This window comes from Drosophila biarmipes, chromosome 2L (genome assembly GCF_025231255.1).
Source record: "Drosophila biarmipes strain raj3 chromosome 2L, RU_DBia_V1.1, whole genome shotgun sequence".
NCBI classification, from domain to species: Eukaryota; Metazoa; Arthropoda; class Insecta; order Diptera; family Drosophilidae; genus Drosophila; species Drosophila biarmipes.
This window is the reverse complement of record NC_066612.1, coordinates 10,695,469-10,716,142: the sequence shown is the minus strand read 5'-3', so window position 1 is coordinate 10,716,142 and position 20,674 is coordinate 10,695,469. Positions and strand designations below refer to the sequence as shown.

At 40.1% G+C, this 20,674-nt stretch overlaps 3 protein-coding genes across 6 annotated transcripts; 2 read left to right on the top strand and 1 right to left on the bottom strand.

Annotated features, from left to right (window-relative positions):
• The first annotated feature begins 10,087 nt into the window (after positions 1 to 10,087).
• LOC108032750 (transmembrane 9 superfamily member 4) lies at positions 10,088 to 12,909 on the top strand. The gene is made up of 6 exons (XM_017106740.3): positions 10,088 to 10,257; positions 10,374 to 11,608; positions 11,668 to 11,895; positions 11,961 to 12,144; positions 12,212 to 12,350; positions 12,408 to 12,909. The coding sequence occupies exons 1-6, from the start codon at positions 10,252 to 10,254 to the stop codon at positions 12,506 to 12,508; spliced, it is 1,893 nt and encodes a 630-aa protein (XP_016962229.1). The 5' UTR covers positions 10,088 to 10,251; the 3' UTR covers positions 12,509 to 12,909.
• A 51-nt stretch (positions 12,910 to 12,960) lies between these two features.
• Positions 12,961 to 13,357, top strand: LOC127010625 (uncharacterized). Its single transcript, XM_050884877.1, has 2 exons — positions 12,961 to 13,092; positions 13,145 to 13,357. Exons 1-2 carry the CDS (start codon positions 13,018 to 13,020, stop codon positions 13,301 to 13,303), a joined length of 234 nt encoding a protein of 77 aa, XP_050740834.1. The 5' UTR covers positions 12,961 to 13,017; the 3' UTR covers positions 13,304 to 13,357.
• Position 13,358: 1 nt separating this feature from the next.
• Positions 13,359 to 20,556, bottom strand: LOC108032697 (uncharacterized). Of its 4 annotated transcripts, XR_007763352.1 has the most exons (8): positions 20,040 to 20,556; positions 17,560 to 17,611; positions 15,510 to 15,568; positions 15,290 to 15,446; positions 14,567 to 14,904; positions 14,356 to 14,507; positions 13,929 to 14,304; positions 13,359 to 13,866 (listed from the first exon to the last, which is right to left on the bottom strand). XR_007763352.1 is itself a non-coding variant. In XM_050884876.1 (7 exons), the coding sequence occupies exons 1-7, from the start codon at positions 20,125 to 20,127 to the stop codon at positions 14,095 to 14,097; spliced, it is 1,056 nt and encodes a 351-aa protein (XP_050740833.1). In that variant the 5' UTR covers positions 20,128 to 20,556; the 3' UTR covers positions 13,359 to 14,094. The 4 variants fall into 4 exon arrangements, 3 of the variants coding, with proteins under 3 accessions (XP_050740833.1, XP_016962164.1, XP_016962165.1); XM_050884876.1 differs by having other exon boundaries at positions 13,359 to 14,304; XM_017106675.3 differs by having other exon boundaries at positions 13,359 to 14,285; positions 20,040 to 20,555.
• Positions 20,557 to 20,674: the final 118 nt, after the last annotated feature.

Genomic DNA, 20,674 nt, shown 5'->3' with positions numbered 1-20,674 from the left:
CTGTTTCAGGCATAAAAGTCACTGCCGTAAGCCTAATTATGTTGTGCCACGAGTATTTTGTTGTTGAAAATCTTCTTTACGCCATTTAAAGTGGACGGGGTTGTAATATCTGATTTAATTTTGCATTAATTAGCCGTCATTCAGATTAAAGCACACTTTCGTAGGCAGAGGAAATATAATGCCTATTTAACTTAAGAGATTAGGCAAAGTTACATTTTTCATTGGTTTCATTAACTTGGAAGTACGACAGTTCATTTTTTATTGCATACTTTTAGACACCTTTACAAGACTAAAGATTTGGAAAGAGCGAGTATCTGCTTTTACACATTTTAAAATGCAATTATGTACATGAAAATCCCAACAAAGAAAGGGAGTAGTTGGCTTTTTATTTGGGTCACCATCAGATCAAAGGCAAAAGCCGAACTGCGGCCACATCCGCCGAAAAGCGGACTCTGAACTAGGCTAAATCGCCGCAATCCGCTGGTCGGTGGCCATTGATTTTCCCTCCATGTTTTGTGACCGATTTCCATGTAGCTCGTTTGCCATAATTAACGTACAAATCGTTTTACGCAACAAACGGAAAACTCATATCTATAATACCATGCGATGTTTTTTCCCCCGCAGTTTTCTGTCAATTTAATTACAATTTATTCGCCATTTTACTGGGCGAGCGACCAGAACAGGCATTTCGCATGTTGTGTGGTCAGCGCTTTGGCACATTGTTTAATTTATTTTAAACATATTTTGTTTTGTGGCAATTATTCGTGGAAATTCCACCCGATTCAGCCCCCATTTCCGAGTGGTTTGATTTGTGTCGTGGTTTCACGTTTGGTTTATCTGATTTTCATTGGTGAATGCAAAAAGATTCAATTTTCATTTTGGCGACCAAATAAATACAGATATTATTCTAACAGATCGATTTAGTGCCAAGCAAATGGAAAGTGCAAACAAATAAATACGAATGCTTTTATAAAAGCACGTAAATATAAATTATAAGTGAACTCAAAAGTATTTTGTTTAAGACATTTAGAAACAGATATTTCAACAGCATTGTTACTAAACAAATACCACATTTTAGTAGTTGAGGATTACTTACCTTTGGTATACGAGTATTATGTAGATTGACTGACCACACCTCAATTGCATATATAAGCAATTGAAACATTAAACATCATTGTAGTTCATATAATATTACAAAAGATATACTTGGCAAAGGAAATTACTCTATTAATATATAATGTAATCACAACGTACCCTCACTCAGTTCCTCGCTATAAAACCATAACTTCTGACCCTTAAGCACAAAAATAACATTCACACAATTTAACTGGCATAATGCCCATTGCAAAAGTTGGTATAGAACAGCTCAGCAGAGTAGTTCTGAATGCCACTACGTCTGGAGGCCTGTATTATATGCATATATCCATGCCAGAATCATCATAAACATAAATATACTTTACGAGGGCCTCTCGCCCGTCACTTTGAGACTTTGACGAACTGTCACAAACAAAACTATATATAAAAGGGAACTACAACAACTTTATGGCCACAGGACCTCGAAAAACTGTAAAACTGTTGCTGTCATTTCAAATTTATGCGACTTTTGTGACCAACTGTACCCACATGGGTCCTGGCCACGTCCTGCTGCAATTCCTTTCCGCCAGCCAGCCAGCCACGTTTATGATATGGCGATGGTGCAAATAGTTTGCTAATTTTTCCTTTTCGGAAATTAGAGCATAAACTTTTGCTGTTGCCGCTCTTAAAACTTGCAGCTCGCTGGCCCGCACCCAAAAGCGATACATTTACACAGCACAAGATTGGGGAATCTATTTATTAAAATATTTTCTTGCACACAAATAAAACTATTGAGTATATATATGGAACATATGGCTAAATGGCCCCAACTTGTAAATTTCAATTTTAGTTTTCATCATGAAATAATTACTCTTACAAAAACTTACTATGTTATTGTAGTTTTACTTTTAAATAAGAACCAGTATAACAACGATATACTTATCTCCATTTTGAATAAGTGCTAGCATTATTTTATAGTTTACAACTATCCGTATTCATCAACATTACCCATATTATTTGTTTTTGTGTATAAGCATGTCGATAAGATTCACTACATGTTTTAAATAGGACTGGAAAAGTCTTCAAAACTAAGTCGGGCTAATAACTAATAGATAAGGTTTTATTACATTTTTTAGGAACTTTTTTTTAATGTAGAAACGATAAAAATTACATAAATTCAATTCCTAAAAATCTTTTTATTTATAAATAGACATTTTTATTTTTTTTAAATTGTTATTTCAATGACTTAAGTTTCTCTCTGTGCTGGGGCACATGCACATATGGTATACCAAAAACCAACACGCTTAACACTTTGCCATAAGAATCGCAGCTGCAGCTTCAACACCAACACCAACAACTTCAGTAACACCAACAACTAGAACAACTTCAACAACAGGGGCAGCCAAAGCAATTTATTTGGTTTTCGTTAAAAGTTTCCCTTTTTTTGGTTTGGTTTATTATTAACACCACACGCATAAGAGATATGTACGTATATGTAGGGAAAGTGCTGGGTTGCTGGGGGTACGAAGAGGGGTATTTCAGTGGAGGAAAGTTGCTCTCCTTTGGGGCTATTGTTGTTGCACTTTGGCTCCGTCTCAAAGTAAAAGTTATGAGTTCGCCAGCAAAGTTTTTGGTTGCAGCACGCTTGTTTTTGTTGCCAGGCACTTGGCAGGAAGCTTTAATTACAGTTAAGCTTAAAATCATGTGCAAAACTTGTTTAATTGTTATCAATGTCAGGTTGTGGCCCGAAATTGGGAACCAGATACTAGTTGTGTGATCGCCTAAACTTCGGAACACTTAGGTTCTTAAAGAAAAAGCTTCACCATAAAAGTAAAGAGTTCTTTAAATAGATATATCTTTGTTGTTCTTATTTGAAAATGTTCTTTTTTTTAAATAATAATTTTAGTTATTGTTTTATTTAACACAGCAAACATATTTCGCTTGGTTCCATTTGAAATATCTTATTTGAAAATACAAAAAAGCTATATAGTTATCATCTCTTTTTTTTAAAGAAAAACCATAGCTAAGAGTTTTAAAAAATTAATATAATGGTGTAGTTTGTGGTATTATTTTTGATCTGATTTTAAAGCCCATGCTTATGCGGGCATAACTTATTTACGACTTAAATAGTATGCTTGCTTTTTTTAAACAACTCTTTTATTGATTCGAATGACCATGCATAATATTAGCCAAATTCATGCAATTTTCAGCGCCAAAAGGAATGACTTCGGTGAATTTAACATTCAACGTGCCTTGGCAGGAATGTGCATCCTATCCATATGTACATACATATTTCCACGTCTCGGGCTCGCGGTCACGAATGATGATCAGCCAATATGGATACAATTTTTATGGCAATCGACCGGCGAGAGTGAGTGTGTGTGTGGCAACAAAATAAATTTGAATTGTCCTTTTTCATATTTGCACACCGCGGAACAACAGCTTTAAGAGCAACAGTGCGGGCGGGCACAATGCGCATCGCAATGTGCATGCAAAATGCGCGATATGCATTCACGGGAAATTGGCATTTGTGTTACTTTATTATTTTTCATTCGGCATACCGGCAATATTTTTTCGGCTGTTATTGACCAGAAGTGGCTGAAATTTGTATGCTTCGCCCTCTTTTCACGCCCGACGGGAGAAATAAATTAATAATTGGCGAAACTCAATCAAAAGGCTGCGCATTCCGAAATAACAATAATACCAATGCACGGTAAAATATATCGAAAAAAAGTTTTTGAAGATTGAACTATGAAAAATATAGATTTTTTAATACCACTTTACAATTGTTTTATTATTTACACTTTAGAATGGAATACATATTTTTAAATTAATTGTGTTGCACTAAGAATGATACATTAAAGTTAATTTAGATTGATAGGTCAATGTAAATTTCGTACCAAATTAAATATATCTTGATAATAAATCCTGTTAAAATTATTATACAAATTGTTTTTTTCAGTGCCCACCTGCTGCAAGCACGCATAAAATTTAATAATATAAGGGTGTACTAAGTGGATTCGTCTGTTACGCCCTGTATGCAACAGTTTGTGGCCAATCCACCGATTCCTCCAGCAGGTTGGAGGCGATCAGCCAAGTTCGCACAGCACAACAAACTTTGGCACACTTTAAACTTTAAACACACTCAATTAGATAAAATAAAATGTTTAGCTAACTTTTATACTGGCCCTGCCCTGCAGTTCGTGGGGATCAGGACACAGCTTGACCCAACGGGCCAACTTTTTGACTAGCTGAAAATGTTTGAAAAGCAGCAAAAAAATCCCAACAAAATTGTGAAAAAAGAGAGCACAAAGTTTTCTACAACTTTTGGCAATTATCTTGTGAGCCAAGTCGGTCCATAATCATACAGCCTATGCCTGGTTTGTGTATGTGTATCTATGAGTTATTCGCCATCTATCTGTTGGTATCCCAGCCTGTTTTGGCCACTGCAGCCTGTCAACAACAAAATGGCCAACAGCTGCAGTTGATGCCAACTGTTTTTGTTATTTTCTGATGGACAGCAAAACAAAACTCTCGATGGCTGGGTAAACATTTACACAACGAGTATTTTTTAAAGCCCATTTTGTAATCCCTCCCCGCCGCCAGTGCGACTTTAATTGTGCCAATAATGTGTTGGCCCTAATCCTTTAAGTGCTCTTCAGAAGGCAGTCAGCCAGAGTTGGTTTTTCGCTTGCCTTTGGTATTAAACACTTTGGAAAAGCTCTGAGCTGCCGCTTAATATGCGAGTGCGACAAATAGGCTTGAGTGCAAACAGTATTTTAACTTTAAACGTAATATTTTACACATTAAAGCCTTCGAACATAGTAAGCGTATTATGGAAAGCCTCTTAGCCACTGATTTTTAGCTTGTTTAATAAATATGATCTCATGCAAGGTGTATTTAAATAGCAAACTGTTATTTCTTAAGCATTTTTAATACAAAAGATACTAAAAATGTTATATAATACTTAAAATATTGTTATAAACACTTAAAAATTTTCAATAATATTATTTGATGTTACAGATAACCACACTGCATTATTTAAATAAATAAACTTTGCAAACAATATTTTAAAGTATTATACATTTGTGTTTAACAATAGAGTCAATATTTTAGATTTACTAAAATTTACAAAACTAAATAAGACTTCATAAATAGGCTTTATGTATTGTGAAAAAAAAACATTACAATATGCATAGTTTATTTATTACATAAAAATATTTATTTTAGCTTTTTAAAATTGTGAACAATATAGATTCAACCTACAAGTGCTTGGAATATTTTAAGAGAGCGTCCTTTCGAACATTTCTCTTTGACTGGAAACTTTCACTGCGCGACAAAGAGAGTCAACTTGGGGTTCATTTTCGAACATAAACATCAGGAGGCACAAACACCAGCAGAGCCCATGGGGCCAAAAGACATGGCCAAAAGGTGCATCCAAAGCGCATAAATAACAACAACTGGAAGATAGACTGGCCCGGCAGGCAGGTGACGAAAGTAGCAATATTGTCGTAGGTAAAGGGTGAAACGGGGAGGTAAATTGGGTCACCGTGGCGTATGCTTAATGTCTTTGCCACCGGCTTTAATGAGCCCTAGCTTGCATTTTTTTCTGGCACGCACCTTGAGGACTCTGGGGGCAGGATTAAGAGGACTAAAAGCGAAAAGAACAGCCCGGGATGCCGGCAGATTCTAATCAAAGAAAGTAAGTGTCTGAGCGCTATCAAAAGAGAAATATACCATCTAAGAGGCTGCTTACTGCTTGGCGTATTTGCTCGACTCGGCACTCTTCTTCGCCTTTTTTTCCTTTTTTTTTGCTAACAAGTTTCTTACGCTATGACTTGGCCCGGCTTATACAGTCAACTTTTGTTATGCCCTGGCAAAAGGAGAAAAAAGCGCAGGGGGCAGGCAAAAAATGCAAAGGAGCGAGAGGAGTCGCATAAAAACTTGTTGAGATTTATCTTGCCACACGCGAAGAGCGCTGCAAGTTCCGCACTCGAGCACCTCCGCCGCCAGCCAACCGTCATCTAACTGCATTAGACTGCGTTTCTGCGTTTCTGCTGTTCGGCTGCTCGGCTGCTCCTGGCGTTGCATATTCACGGCGCATATGCCAGTTTATTTATGGTCCTGCCAGCGCCCTGGCAGCGAGCATTTAAGCGCCTTAAAGTAGGCAACGCCGCAGCTCCTTGCCACTTGTTGTGGCGCATGTCCTTGCCACAGCCTGATGCGTTGCATGGCTTACATTATGAAAATCCGTGGCTGCAACGACCCTCCACGGACTGAGTGGATACAATAACGAGCTTGAGTCCGGGGCAAGGAGCTGTAGATGCCAGTCATTAGACCAACCATGTGGGTCAGCGATTTTATTTTAGCAAGCTCTAGGGATGCAGGACGATTCTCTAACTTATACCTGTCTGCGAAAACGGGTTTAGCAAATATAAATAATAAACATTTAAATTGATCATATATTAAAGATTATACCATAAGTATATATATTTACTCTATTTTAGTATCCTGTTTAAATTAAAGGAATGCAGATGGCCCCGTTCATTATCCATATTCTGTATATTTCCTCAGTTTCATAAAGGGTATAAAAGGGTATAAAGGGTAGTAAATGCAACGCTCTATGTTTCTCATTTTTAGGAATTTTTTAATTAAACAAGTTTGAAGAGCCTAGAATCAAGCACTTAAAAAATTGCGCACAAACCAACAGAGGTCAGTTGTCCAATAAGCCACACGACGAAAACAATTGAGCACAAACAAAAACCCAACAATGTGCAAATGCAGAAACCAAAATCATATAAATACAATTCAAAACGGAATTTGGCAAACCATGCGTTTAAATATTTGCTATTATTAAGCGTACAGCACCGCTGCGATATTTGAAATCTATTGTGGGCAAACAAAAGAACCAGAACCATTTCCAACGCAACGAACGAGGATTGCATGCAATGTAAAGAGATTTGTTTAGAACAAATATCAAACTATATTCAAATATACCTACTCTGCCCTTTTTATTAACTTAACAGGTAAAAATATATATAGCCAACAATAAAATTGTAGAGTATTTTTCTGACTGAAGGATCTATTTTTATGCAAAAACCTATATTTACGTTAGTCAAACTTTTCTATTTTACAGGCTTAGGTAAAAAAAAAATTTTTAATGTAAATAAAAATTAATAAATAAAAAATGTTATTTTTAGGCAAATCTGTTGAACAATTTTAGATTAAGCTGTTATAAATATGAAATGTATTCTGCCTTAAATAGTTATTTTCGTAAACCCCATATTTAGTTCTAAAGAACTATTTTTTTTATAAGTTTATATAAAAAAAATCAAATGGAAATGAGGCATAAAAAATATTTATAAAAATCTAAAATAAAACAAAACAAAACAATCATTTTTCCAACCTTAAGGTATTGGTTTATTCTTTGTTAAGCGAAAACGACAATCCTCTGTTCCGAACGAAGGACACTGAAAATGGTGTCAAACAACTGTTGAGTGTGGACAGCACGGATGCGTTTAGCCCAGCAGTTTGTATTTGTTGCCATTCAAATAACCGGAAGCGATACAATGAATCCGCAACAGGACCAGCAGGGCAAAACAACAGTCTAAAATCAGCAAATGCAAAGCGGAAGGCGAAACAGCACAAATGGAACGAGCAGAACGAATGGAGCTGCCCCAGTTGAGGAGAAGCCGAGCTAAACTATCAATAACACTTAAAAGCTTTTTCAAATATTTTCCGTTCGCCTTGTTCTTTGTCTATTTGCCGCATTCTGTGTGCATTTGTAAGTTTTTGGCGCACCATATTTATTGTTTTCCCTTATTTATTACTGCAAATGTTTTTTGCTCGCCCCCCGTCTCTCGGTATATTTAAAAATGCAATTTAGCTCGTGCTGAAATGAAGAATAGGCCACGCTGGGGAGCGGAAGACCAATGTCATGATATATTTGCCGAGCAGCATAAGTATTTCAATATTTATTGATAAATATAGGTATGTGTATTAAGCGTTGCATTTTTAGTTCATGCGAACTATTTGCTCTTCGGGGAGAAAGTCATTGGGGAGCTAGCCTGATTTTCAATGTGCGGGATTTATTATTTATTGAAAGAACTTTTTAATATCTACTAGGGAAAAATATGATGCAGATAAAATGGTACAGCTTTCAACTGGTGAAGGCGATAAGAACTATGACATGTTTTTAGTAAACAATTTCAACTTGCTCGTTTAAACTTTCATTTCATCAAAAAATAAGCAGCATTCGAATCCCGTTTTAAGCCTCAAAAGCATAACAATCATAAAGATATTTAATAAACTTTTCCACATTTAATTAATATATAAATGCAACGCAATTACTTTCCCCACAAAGGCAAAAGCCGCCCGTAAGTTTAATTAGTGTTAATGGTAACAAATAGCATTTAAATAAAAACGACGGAAAAAGTACGAAAGTTTCAGCTTTAAAGGTTTAAAAAACTGTTCAAAAGCAGAAAGTTGGTACAAAAAAACACACTGTTTATAGTAAAACTGCTTTATCACAGTCAAAAAGTAATTTCCATTTAAAACGTCCTAAGTAATGTAAATTCGGTCAACAAAAGCAACAAAATATTTATCTAAAACTTAAAATCTCCTGAGAAAAGAAACTTATTATTTGTATGCAAATATTAACAAATTGATTATTATTATTGTTATTAAAAAAGTGAATCACATACATAACACATACACCAATAAAACAGAGCTTAAATTTAACTTATTATAATTGTCTTGTTGTATTGATAGATCTTTTCATCCTAAAAAACGACTTAGTAAGTACTTATAACACCTCTCAAATCGTGCATAATTTTACCTTTAACCAAAATCCATTTGGACGTTTCAAAGGATGCGTCAGCATGTAGCCCTGCTGGCAAACTATTGCAGTCCTTTGAATGCTTAGTACGCTCATGTGCACACATGGGGGATTTTACAGATATATCTTTTGTGGCAGGGTGCCTCTGCCAGACATTTTATCTGACCGAGCGGGTCAAGCATCAGTTCATTTTATTGACATAAATGTTTATGTTTATTTGTCTGTGTTTAAGCATTACTGTTTATTGTATTGTTGATCCTGCCAGCGCCGCTGTTGCTTTTGTGCCCATAAAAGCAATATCAACATGGTGCAAATACACAAAAGTCAAAATTTTACAAGTGTTCGTAGGGTGCTTCACCTAAAAAAAATGGTTTGTTTGCCCATAAGTGGGCACGGATAATGAGATTTTAAAATGGATTTAATTAGTGGATTTGTTGTCACAGTTTAAAAGCGTATTATTATTTCAATTCATAAACGTTTTTTACTTATGCCCATATAACACATGTTTAAATTAATTTCAGGCTTATTTAAAAATGTAATAGAGATCTATTGTAAACACATAAACTTTATAATGTATCTATTTATACTACCACATTTTTGGTCAGTTAGTTTATAATCTATTTCTATTCTATTTTTGTTATTGTAAGTTTCCAAACATTAAAAGTATCAGAACTATTTCCGGGCTTATACCCTTAATAATTAACATTATTTCTAAATTTTTTAAAATAATTTTATAACTACGTACATAGGTAAATATTAATAAGCTAATGGCCAGTAGTTTTATTAAGCTTTTGATTCCTTGAATGGGTTAAAAGCTACTCCTTTTTAAAGCTTTTAAAGCTACATTTTTGTTCAAAACCTTAATTGACTATCAAAAGTAAATAGATACTCAATTATTTAAGGTAAAATAACATATTATTAACTTTTACGAAAATTTACGTATAAATTTGTGTTATAAGGAAGATGTCAATTTAGGGATGAATATTTTTATGGATTCCGTTAATACTTATTATTAAGCTTTACTGATTTTCAATTGCTTAAACTAAAAATTAATTTAAAATATTTTTTAAGGTTGTTCCCCTGCTTGAATGATCGCGCCTCTTTAGCATTAATCGATATTTTCTCTTATCGATAGTCGATTATTGGTGTGACCGTTCCAGCGCCACGACTTTGCCAGCACCAGAAGTCTGAAGATTCGGGGAGAAGAAGAAGGAGAATTGCCAGCAGGGAGACGCAGAAACTATAAATTATATACACCCGAATATATAGTTTCCTGCGGAATTGCAGTCACCAAGGGTCCAGCGGGTAACCTTTTCCAGCACTCCCGAACACGTCACACAATGCAGGTGAGTGTGGCAAGACCCGGAGCAGCTGCGCTAGCAGAGGGACACGCCAGCAATTGGATTACAAAGCAGGATTGGATGGCTAGACCAGGATGTAACCACCTCTCCTTCTCTTGCAGAACGGCTCTGTGGCTAGGCTATGGCTGGCGACAGTGCTGCTGGTGGGCCTCGTCCTGGTGGCCGAATGCTTCTACGTGCCCGGCGTGGCGCCGGTCGAGTTCGTCCAGGACCAGAAGATCGACGTGAAGGCGGTGAAGATGACCAGCAGCCGCACCCAGCTGCCCTATCAGTACTACTCCCTCAAGTTCTGCTATCCCAAGAATGGCACGCTCATCTTCAAGTCGGAGAATCTGGGCGAGGTGCTGCGCGGCGACCGGATCGTCAACACACCCTACGAGGTGCGGATGAATCAGCAGGTCAACTGCCGCCTGCTGTGCAACCAGAAGGACAGGCCGCTCACCTGGAGCAAGGAGGACTCCGCTCTGGTGGCGGAGCGCATTCAGCACGAGTACTTCGTGCATTTGCTCGTGGACAACTTGCCGGTGGCCACGCGCATCGTCAGCGTTAACAATCCCGAGGAAGTGACCTACGAGCACGGCTACCGGCTGGGCCAGGTGGACGGCGATAACATCTACATCAACAACCACCTGAAGTTCATTCTGTCCTACCACATGCACTCGAAGGACAAGTACCGAGTGGTTGGCTTCGAGGTGGAAACGGTGTCGGTCAGTCACAAGGAGCTCAAGTTCCATGGGGATACGTGCAATTTCCCAGACAGCGCCCGGCCGCAGCTGGTCAATCCCAACGGGGAGACGCAGCTGTACTTCACCTACTCTGTGGAGTGGAAGGAGTCCAAGGTGAGCTGGGCCTCGCGCTGGGACATCTACCTTGGCATGCGCGACGTCCAGATCCATTGGTTCAGTATTATCAACTCGCTGGTGGTGGTCTTCTTCCTCTCTGGGATTCTCACCATGATCATGATCCGAACCCTACGTCGGGATATCGCTCGCTACAATACGGACGACAACATTGAGGATACGCTGGAGGAGACTGGCTGGAAACTGGTCCACGGCGATGTGTTCCGTCCACCCAAGAATACTAGACTGTTTTCCGCGATTATTGGCAGCGGCATTCAGATCTTCTTCATGGCCCTGATCACCATCTTCTTCGCTATGTTGGGCATGCTGTCGCCTTCGTCGCGTGGCGCCCTCATGACGTCGGGCATCTTTATGTACGTCTTCATGGGCACCATTGCAGGATACTATGCGGCGCGACTCTACAAGACTATGAAGGGTCGCGAGTGGAAGCGGGCAGCCTTCCTCACCGCCACCCTCTATCCGGGCATTGTATTTGGGTGAGCTGAGCTGAGCTATCGCATGTTCCAAAGCTAATCGGTTATTGATTTTCCCGCAGCACTGGATTCTTTTTGAACTTCTTCATCTGGGACAAGTCGTCTAGCGGTGCCGTGCCGTTTACCACCATGATCTCGCTGCTGCTGCTCTGGTTTGGTATCTCGGTGCCCCTGGTATACCTGGGCTTCTATCTGGGCTACCGCAAGCAGCCGTACCAGCACCCAGTGCGCACCAACATGATTCCGCGGCAAGTGCCCACGCAGCACTGGTACATGAATGCGATCTTGAGGTGAGCAGACTTCTTTCACTGCATCCCACTTTGCTAATCTAATTCCAACCGCATTGCGATTGCAGCACTCTGATGGCTGGCATTCTGCCCTTCGGCGCCGTCTTTATTGAGCTCTTCTTTGTGTTCACGGCCATCTGGCAGAATCAGTTCTACTACCTGTTCGGCTTTCTTTTCCTGGTGTTCTGCATCTTGGTGGTTAGCTGTGCTCAGATCTCCATAGTTATGACATACTTTCAGCTGTGTGGCGAGGTGAGATTTTTTCCTGTCCTTAAACAAGGTGAATCTTTAATAATTCAATGATATTTATTAATTATAGGACTACCGCTGGTGGTGGCGCAGCTTTATTGTTTCTGGCGGCTCGGCCGTCTACGTGCTCTTTTATAGCATCTTCTACTTTTTCACTAAGCTGGAGATAACCGAGTTTATACCCACGCTGCTCTACTTGGGCTACACGGGTAAGATCTATTGGAAATCATGGTACATCTTATGTTGATAACCTATTTTTAACACAGGTCTCATGGTGCTTACTTTCTGGCTGCTGACCGGCTCGATTGGCTTCTTCGCCGCCTACGTTTTCATTCTGAGAATCTACGGAGCTGTGAAGATCGACTAAGCTGTGTGTCACCCACTCGCCACGCTGTACACCAAACTATCCTTGCAATATCATTCGATCATAACTATATTTATAGAGCAACTGTACCAAGTCTCGTCCAGCTGCGGAAATCTAAACCAACAGAAAACGAAACTAACAAAAACTCGACGACTCAGCCAAGTGAGCTAACTTTCCCTTCTTGTCCCAGCTTCAAAGAGCACCCATTGAGTAACCACTTACTAAGTCAAAACACGATATTCAGCATGTATGTCTTGACCCCTCGGAGTGGCTCGATCTGCGAGAGCGTTGCGTTTTAGAATCAATCTAGAAATGCCTAATTTATAAATGTATGTAAAGAATCTAATCTAAGCAACTGATATAAAACAAACAAAAATCAAATAAACTAAGCTTAATGTACGACACCTGCAGGTGTGAGTTTCTTAGCGGGAAGGCGAGTTATCATAGCACACTTTGATTTTCACCTCAGTTGCATTTTGGTTTTGCTTCGCGGTAGTTCACCGCACCTTATAATGTTTCGCTTGGTGATCTTTATCCTGCTACTAATAGCATTCTTCTGTCGCCTAAGTTTTCAAATAAATCAACAAGTAAGCTTCCTTTTTTGCTAATTACTTAAACCTCACTATATTTTCCCTTCAGAGACAAAGACAGACTGTAAAGGCACGTCTAATGTCCAACATAAGCATGTCGCTCTATTGGTTGTTCCAAGGTTTCATACCATTTGATATAATCAAAAACGAAAAGGAGTGGGATGAAATCATAGGTGCTGAAGAGGTCGAAATATTCGCTTGGGATTAATATTTAAATTAATGATAAATGATTAATATATTAACAGACTGCCCAAGTGAAACGCTTTTATTTCTTAGTAACAATTACATTTACTTGCAGATTATTAATTTAATTGGTACACATAATTGCTTTTAGTATTTTACACATATTAGGTTTAAAACGTTGTGAAGTTGTCTATATTCAATCGTATACACGTTTATCATATGGGTGCTGACCAGAGCAAGTGGTGCCCATTGCTCATTAGTTTAGTTCGTCTATTTTCGCTGATTAAGTAGGTTTTCGAAGCAAAAGTGAGGTCATCACAATGAACGAAGACAACTTTTACAGTGACAAAGAAGTAGGGCTACTTCCAAAGGGCTCGTTATAAGTTTGGCAAGAGATACTAAGTTTCCGGGACCGTCACTTCCTGCTCCATAAAACCTGATTAAGTTACTACAATGCACATTTTATTTTAGGCTGGCTAGGAATGTCGAATCTGCTCGTCGACCGATTCCAAGTAGGCACAAACTAAGGATGGTAGAAGAAGTTATTAGGTGTACATTCCTTTATCATTCCTGGCACAACACATATTGCTAGAGAGGGTTGTAAGATTACTTAGGAAATAGATTAGAGTCGGGAACAACCAAACAGTTACTGTACTCTCCCTCCTCCTCCTCCTCATCCTGATCCTCCGTCTCCTCCTTCTGACGCGGATCACCATCTTGCGGGCTCATCTGCGGATCTCTGGATCCCCGGATCTCTGTGGAAAAGTGCGCTTTGACATGGTTGCGAATCGGTTTACCTCGTGGGGTTCCGATTCTTTAAACGCTAGCGATTCCGCTTGGTCTTGCGACTAACATTGCCCTCGATGATGATCTGATGGCATGCAAAGTAAAGACATTTGAATTGGAGTATGGAGATGGAAAGGGTGACGCTAGTCGAATTGAATGAAGTCGGTTAGATTGCTTCTCATCCAGTTGGATGAGTCTATAGTATAGGGACACTTGAATTGCTGGGAGCGGGGAGGAGGTCTGGTGTTAGGATGGGTTAGATTGGGGTTACTCCAGCACCGGCTGCTCTACCTGAAGGATCTGGCTGGCCTCGAAGGCGGTACCGGGCAGCAGGATTACGGGCGAGGTCACGTTGCCCGCCTCCACGCACAGCATGTTGGGGAACTCGTCGTCCCCGAAGTCGCTCATCTCGCGCGATCGGTCGATCCAAGGATTCCAGATGACTGAAGCGTATGGTATATAGGATATAGGATGTTATATTTTGTAAACCATATTTACTCACCCGTGTCGGGAAAATTGTACTTGTGCAGTCTCATCTTACGGCCGGACACCACGTTCGTTATGACGTGCTCCTGTGGCGTGTGCTGGTAGATCCTATCGGTCCACTCGTTGACCGTGACCACCTCGCGTCCCTCCTGGTAGAGCGCGTTCTCGCGCGTCTTATCGATGAAGTGGCAGCCCTGGAGACCCGTGATCTGACACCGGCGCACGTCGGGCACCTTTAGGTAGGTGTGCAGCAGCATGTTGAACGTGAAGCTCAGCTCCTTGCTGGGATTGTAGACGCCGATGTGGAAGTGCAGCTCCTTTTCGCGCAGGATCAGCCGGTAGGTGATGCGGAACCTTCAAGGGAAGCGGATTTAGTCGGGTCGTAGTTTGAAAATGTATGTTTCTGATGTTCTAAACTGTTGGTAAATCCATTAAAATTAGTTTATGTAGATATGTTCTTACAACCTTAAATAGTTCACAGTTTTAAGATCTATGAGAAACCATTATAAGGGAGGGATTTTAAAAATTGCAAAAAGCATAATTAAAAAAAAGAAAGGTTTGAAGTCTTTAAAAATTGGTACTGTCCTTTGCTGAGACAACTTTTACCATATCATAGTGTTTTATCTATTAAATTCCATTATAATAGAGTACTCGTAAGAGGTATTACCCTTGTTATATTAAATAATTATTTATAAAACACCAAATATCATACTTTTATAGGTATTTTAGTAAGACCTACTGATAGTTCCAGATGGACCGCGTGAAGTCGTTGTCCATCAGCGAGAATATGGCCTCCACATCGCCATTGTGCAGCCTGTCTGGCGGTCTCTCCAGATGCCACCTCGTAATCCTCGCAAATCCATGTTGGGGTCCGAAGGACCAGGCACCAAACTGAGCTGTAGTTGTGGGAACACATTAGCTGAGGGCCAGGAAAAGCTCCTGGATCTGGGCAAACTTACGGAAGACAAAGGGAATCCCGCCACGTATCGCCTTCTTGCCATCGAACGAGGCCAGTTTGCTGGGGAAGACGAGATGGTGGAAGGGAAGGGCTCGATTAATTCGGTTAGACGCTACTCGAAAATATGCCAGCCATAAAAACGCTTGCAGACTGAGACAGACATTCAGAAATTCAGAAATGCTATTAGCAGAAAAAAGTGTCTGGCGAAATGCTCCTTGCCCCCTTTTTGTGCCTTGTTTTTCTCCTGTCGCTGAGGATGACGTTGCCCCGAGCTGGGACCTGCCTTGGGTTTCGTCTCAGCTAATTTGCCGACGCATCCATCAAGCAGCTCCTGCTGCCCCCGGATCTACCTAAGCTGCTGATTCCGTTTGTCCTCCACTCGCTGTGCATCATTTGTAAACGCTTTCAGCTGTGGAACGCATTTGACATGGCAATTTTCATTAATATTCAGGAGATTTCAGTTCGGGATTTGACGCCAACGGGGAATTACCGAAAGCACTTGAAATAGTTTCAAATATATTTTAGAACACTGGGGATATCAACAGAACATTTAGTTTTTTACATTTATCAGGGATCGTTCGTATTTTATACTAAGAGAGGAACTTAATCCTTAAGATTTTAGATTTAAAACCTTTTCTTTGGGAATGAGTAAATGACCTTTGTTTTTTTTAAATAAATGTTGAAACAGGATTTGTATTTTCTTGTTAAACTGCGGTATGTATTTTGTAACTTATTTTAATTTGACTGTAATTTTATCAATAACTTCTCAAAATGTATGGATGCACATAATGAATTAAAATATATATCATATAATATCTTAAATTTAATAAACTTTAATACGTTGACACAGAGATTTCTGTCGTTTTTATCCGATTTAAAATTGTTCTTGAAAATTGAAAGACATTTTTTGAGTTCAAAAAGTTCTCAATGAGCTGCAATCAGGTTGAATTGGTTCTTGAATAGTTGTTTTAGTTAAATACATTTGAGTGCGTGATAAAATTAATTTAATAAATTTAAAAACTCAACAACTTTTTAAATATAAACATATTTATTTACGACTGAAATATTCAGTGCTTTAAGTGCCTTCATCTTGAGCTTCTCTATTCCCGCCTATTTCTAAATAAAGTTGCTTAAAGCAGGCAAATAATTAATTTGGTTTGCACTTCCTCGCCTTATCCGTGACCACTGCCAGTTTTTAGTGGGTTTCCGAATGCCGAATGACTGGTGGCCACAAAAACCGTCGAAAACTTTCCGGCAGACGGAGCAAAAAAGAAGTTAGGACCGACCGCCGACGACGAGGGCCCAACACACTCGACTGGTACTTCGTGCTCTGTGCCTGTGTGGGAGCTGGCCAGGAACCCGGCAATTGGCCAGGAGCTGATGGGCCGCGAACCACTGTGCGGCCAAGTGTGGAGGGCTGCCCATGTTGTGGGGATTTATCGATCTAGCTGGCCGCGCCAAAAACTCCATTCATAAAAACTTGCACATTGTTTTGCCACAGGGGGGGGTCGTGGGGCGAAAGCAGGGGAAGCCCCGAACAGAACAGCACAGGAGAGCGCCGCAGTAGGCAGCAACAGGGCGAAAAAAACGGCCATCAATGGAGGCAGCTCCTCCTGGTGCAAGTGCAATGGCTCCTAGCCCCCAAGAGGGGGCCATCCCCCCTAACCGCCGCCCCTGTGTTTTTGTGTTTTTGCCATTCGGTCGCTTTTGGTTCGGTTCGCTGGTTCGACGCCTGGAACCGCTCGGTCCCGACGTGTTTTTTGTTGGGTGTCATACAAAAACATTTTGCCGCCAAACAGAATGGCTAAGGCTGCTCCTGCCCAACCTGTCAGCCCCCATCCCCCCCTCCACCTCTGGGCGACCCCCTTCTCTCTGCCGCCGCCACTGGAAACTTTGCGAATCACTTTTTTGGTTGCATGAGCAACCAACGCAAACGCACAGCCCACCGTGGACTTGCGTAAGTTTGGGCTTAAAGTTCGGCCGACGTGGCGTATGAGCGATGCTTAAAGGGTACTGGGCAGTAACTAGCCGAGCAAGTTCGGTCCACTCACCTGACAAACAACTGCTCCTGATTGTTTACCCGCCAGGACACGACTGTGGCACCTGCAAACAGAAGGTAGGCAAATAATTGGCTTCGTTCAAAAGGTATTTGCAAAAAGTTGTAGGTGTACAAAAGTGATGGAATGCGATATATGTACAGATTATTATTATTATTGGTATGGGAACCAGGCTTCAAATAACAAGTTTAATTTTTTTTAAAACACATTTACAAATTCCCAAAGAGAATTGTTGTAGAGTGTAACATCCTCTGGTAAGTTCCCGGTAAATTAAACTGCCTTTTATTGTTTTTTATTATTATTGGTAACAAAACCATGTTTAAAATAATAAGTTTTACATTTTTGTGGTATTATTTAATAAAATAAGCAAGTAAAAATATAATTTTCTACAAAAAAACATGAATCTATAATCCTATTTTACGCTGCAGGTAATTCAAGCTCACTCGTGAGTTAAACTTATAATTATTTGTATTTAAAAGTGGGATATTATCTAAAATAAATCTATATCCATCAAGAGTAGAAAGATTTTTATAGAAGATCAATCTAATCTAGCACTTACTTATATATATATACAAAAGTAAGGAAATATTCATTATATATCAACATAATTTATATAATTTTTAGATATAATAAGATATTTTAGATATTTAGATGATTAGTAGATATTATTGGTAAAAACCTGAAAATGGTTCCGTACTTTCTGAAATATTCATTATATATCAACATAATTTATATAATTTTTAGATATTATAAGTTATTTTAGATATTTAGATGATTAGTAGATATTATTGGTAAAAACCTGAAAATGGTTCCGTACTTTCTGAGCTTTTACATCAAAGAATGTACTTTAATACCTAATCTTAGCTATCACTTAGCAAATATGAAGATTTCCATTAGGGATCCATTTAATAATATATTATTATTTATATATATTACAAAGGAAAACCTGAAGCAGTTTCCGCAACTTCCGAGCCCGTACATCAATGAATGAATTTTAAGCTGGATCAACTGTGGGAACACCACAAAAACAAGCGGCAAAGCCAAGTACATGACGCACACACTTCTAACCCACATGGCCGACACACACAGTCTTGAGCAACTGGCCTGCAAGTAAACTGGCTGAGAGCGAATCTCTGGCACAGCTAAAGACTGGGATATGGGTATGGTTACGGCTGCGGTACGGGCTCGTGGATATATGGATCTGGGCATGACGATGGCCTACGGCCAATGGGTGGGTGAGCACTTGGCCGCGTGGGAGGAGCTGCTGCTGTTCCCCAAATCTCGTTCCGTTGGCCCCAATGCAAGAGCCGCAGGTCTGATACTTTGACTATTATGACTGGAAACACTTCATGTAAAGTTTAGTTTGAGCGCACTCGAGAACTAATAATTAACAGCGTTCGAGTTACATGTGATAAGATACACTGGAAACAATCAGTCTAAGAACTAGTTATTTGTTAATTTAAATTTTTAATTATTTATTCAATTTGATTTAATGTTCCACTAAGAACTATATCTCTTAAACAAGATTGCATTAAAGTGAACCAAACCTTTTTCACCTACTTAAAAGGAGGATACAATTTTCTAGTTGACTATTCCTAATGACAAAGTAAGATTGTAAAAAATATATTATGTTCTGAATGCTCTTTCAATTCAAAAATCATGAGGATGTTCTAACATATTCTTGTTTCTTTCATATTCTTACAATATTTTCTATAAGAAACACCCGCTAGTTCCTAGTTTTAACCACTCCCTTAGAGAACTCTTTCGATTTGGGTACACCATTTTTTTGGGTGTACGATCCGCTGTCTGTGGCAAACGCTGTTGTGTCTCTGGCTGTCTGACTGTCTGACTGTTGCTCAAACGGCTGCGACTTGGAAACTAACGTGGGCAGGCCAGACACAGGCAGTCGTAATTGTTGAAAGTACGCTGGGTGCCAGCACACATAGGTGCTCGTAGAGAGGGGCCTGTATACTCGAACACCCGTATATAAGGCCATACATATACGAAACGCCTAATCGAAATGTGCTGCGAGTAGGAGCCCCATCGGCTGGGCTGGAAATGGAGCTCCCAGCTCTGAGCTGGTCCCAAACCGAACCGAACTGATCTCCGCCAAACGGTTGGAGCACAGACACATATGACGCTGAAGTGCCGCCCCCCGATCTTGGCTGATAAGATAGCCCCAGGCGCGCTGGCTGGTGCGTAGAACGCCGAAAGGTAAAAGCAAGGTTGTTTCGAGAGCACAGTGATAACCTGCAGAGGTCGCGAATCGGTCAGTTTAGGGGGCGAAACGGGTTTCGATTTCGGAAACTCCCGGGGAACGAAAGTCCAAGCTAATCATCCGCTAAAAATAACGCCACCAAACTTTGGCGAAGACTGCAAAAACTGTTGTTCTCCTTAATTATGATTAATTGAGGGTTCGTTTTGCTGTTTTTTCTTTTCTTTTCGTTTGATTATATTTTATTCGTTCGGCTCACCGTGCAAGTTGATGGTACAGGTAGTGTTGTTACCCCGATCTAGCACAACAACACTCGTGGCAGCCATTGCGGCCGCCGTCGTGGCCATTTTCGTTCAGATCGTTACGCGGCAGAGGTGTATCCGGTGGATCGCCGGAGATCCTGTGAGTTTGTGGGCGTGTGGGGGAGCGCTAGGGTGTTTGTTCCCCAAAAAAATACGAAAAAACTGTTGCTCCGTGGCACTTAAAGCAAGGCGATCTGGTTTCCTACTCGAAAACTGGCGTCGATTGAACTTTAATTTGCGCATTTACATAATGTTTGCAAAAATTATTCTGCACACAAAGCACCGCACTCACACAGGCGGCCGCTCATGCACACTCACACACACGCGGCACACACTCGCACGCACAGAGCGCAGCTTGAGTTTTTGTCAATGAACAAATACGTATGGAAAAAACTCGTGCAAAAAACGTTGGAGCGAAGGGCGTCGCAATCCGTACTTTGGATGTAGCGCCAACGACGACCGACGAGCGATTGAAACAAAACCAGCTTATGCCAACTGACCGCCTTCTGTTACCGGGCGATGTTGAGCTCTGGGAGAAGATATAACTTTATGGTCGACGGACTGATGGTCTTCCTGGGCTTTGGATTTTATA

Bases quoted from the DNA above. Each gene is read 5' to 3' on its own strand.
- LOC108032750 (XM_017106740.3), top strand. The intron at 11,609-11,667 runs GTGAGCTGAGCT...ATTTTCCCGCAG, and splicing joins TATCCGGGCATTGTATTTGG to CACTGGATTCTTTTTGAACT. The intron at 11,896-11,960 runs GTGAGCAGACTT...TTGCGATTGCAG, and splicing joins TACATGAATGCGATCTTGAG to CACTCTGATGGCTGGCATTC.
- LOC127010625 (XM_050884877.1), top strand. From the start codon at position 13,018: ATGTTTCGCTTGGTGATCTTTATCCTGCTACTAATAGCATTCTTCTGT. The intron at 13,093-13,144 runs GTAAGCTTCCTT...TTTTCCCTTCAG, and splicing joins GTTTTCAAATAAATCAACAA to AGACAAAGACAGACTGTAAA.
- LOC108032697 (XM_050884876.1), bottom strand. From the start codon at position 20,127: ATGGCCACGACGGCGGCCGCAATGGCTGCCACGAGTGTTGTTGTGCTA. The intron at 15,447-15,509 runs GTAAGTTTGCCC...CCACAACTACAG, and splicing joins CGGGATTCCCTTTGTCTTCC to CTCAGTTTGGTGCCTGGTCC. The intron at 14,508-14,566 runs GTGAGTAAATAT...CATACGCTTCAG, and splicing joins GTACAATTTTCCCGACACGG to TCATCTGGAATCCTTGGATC.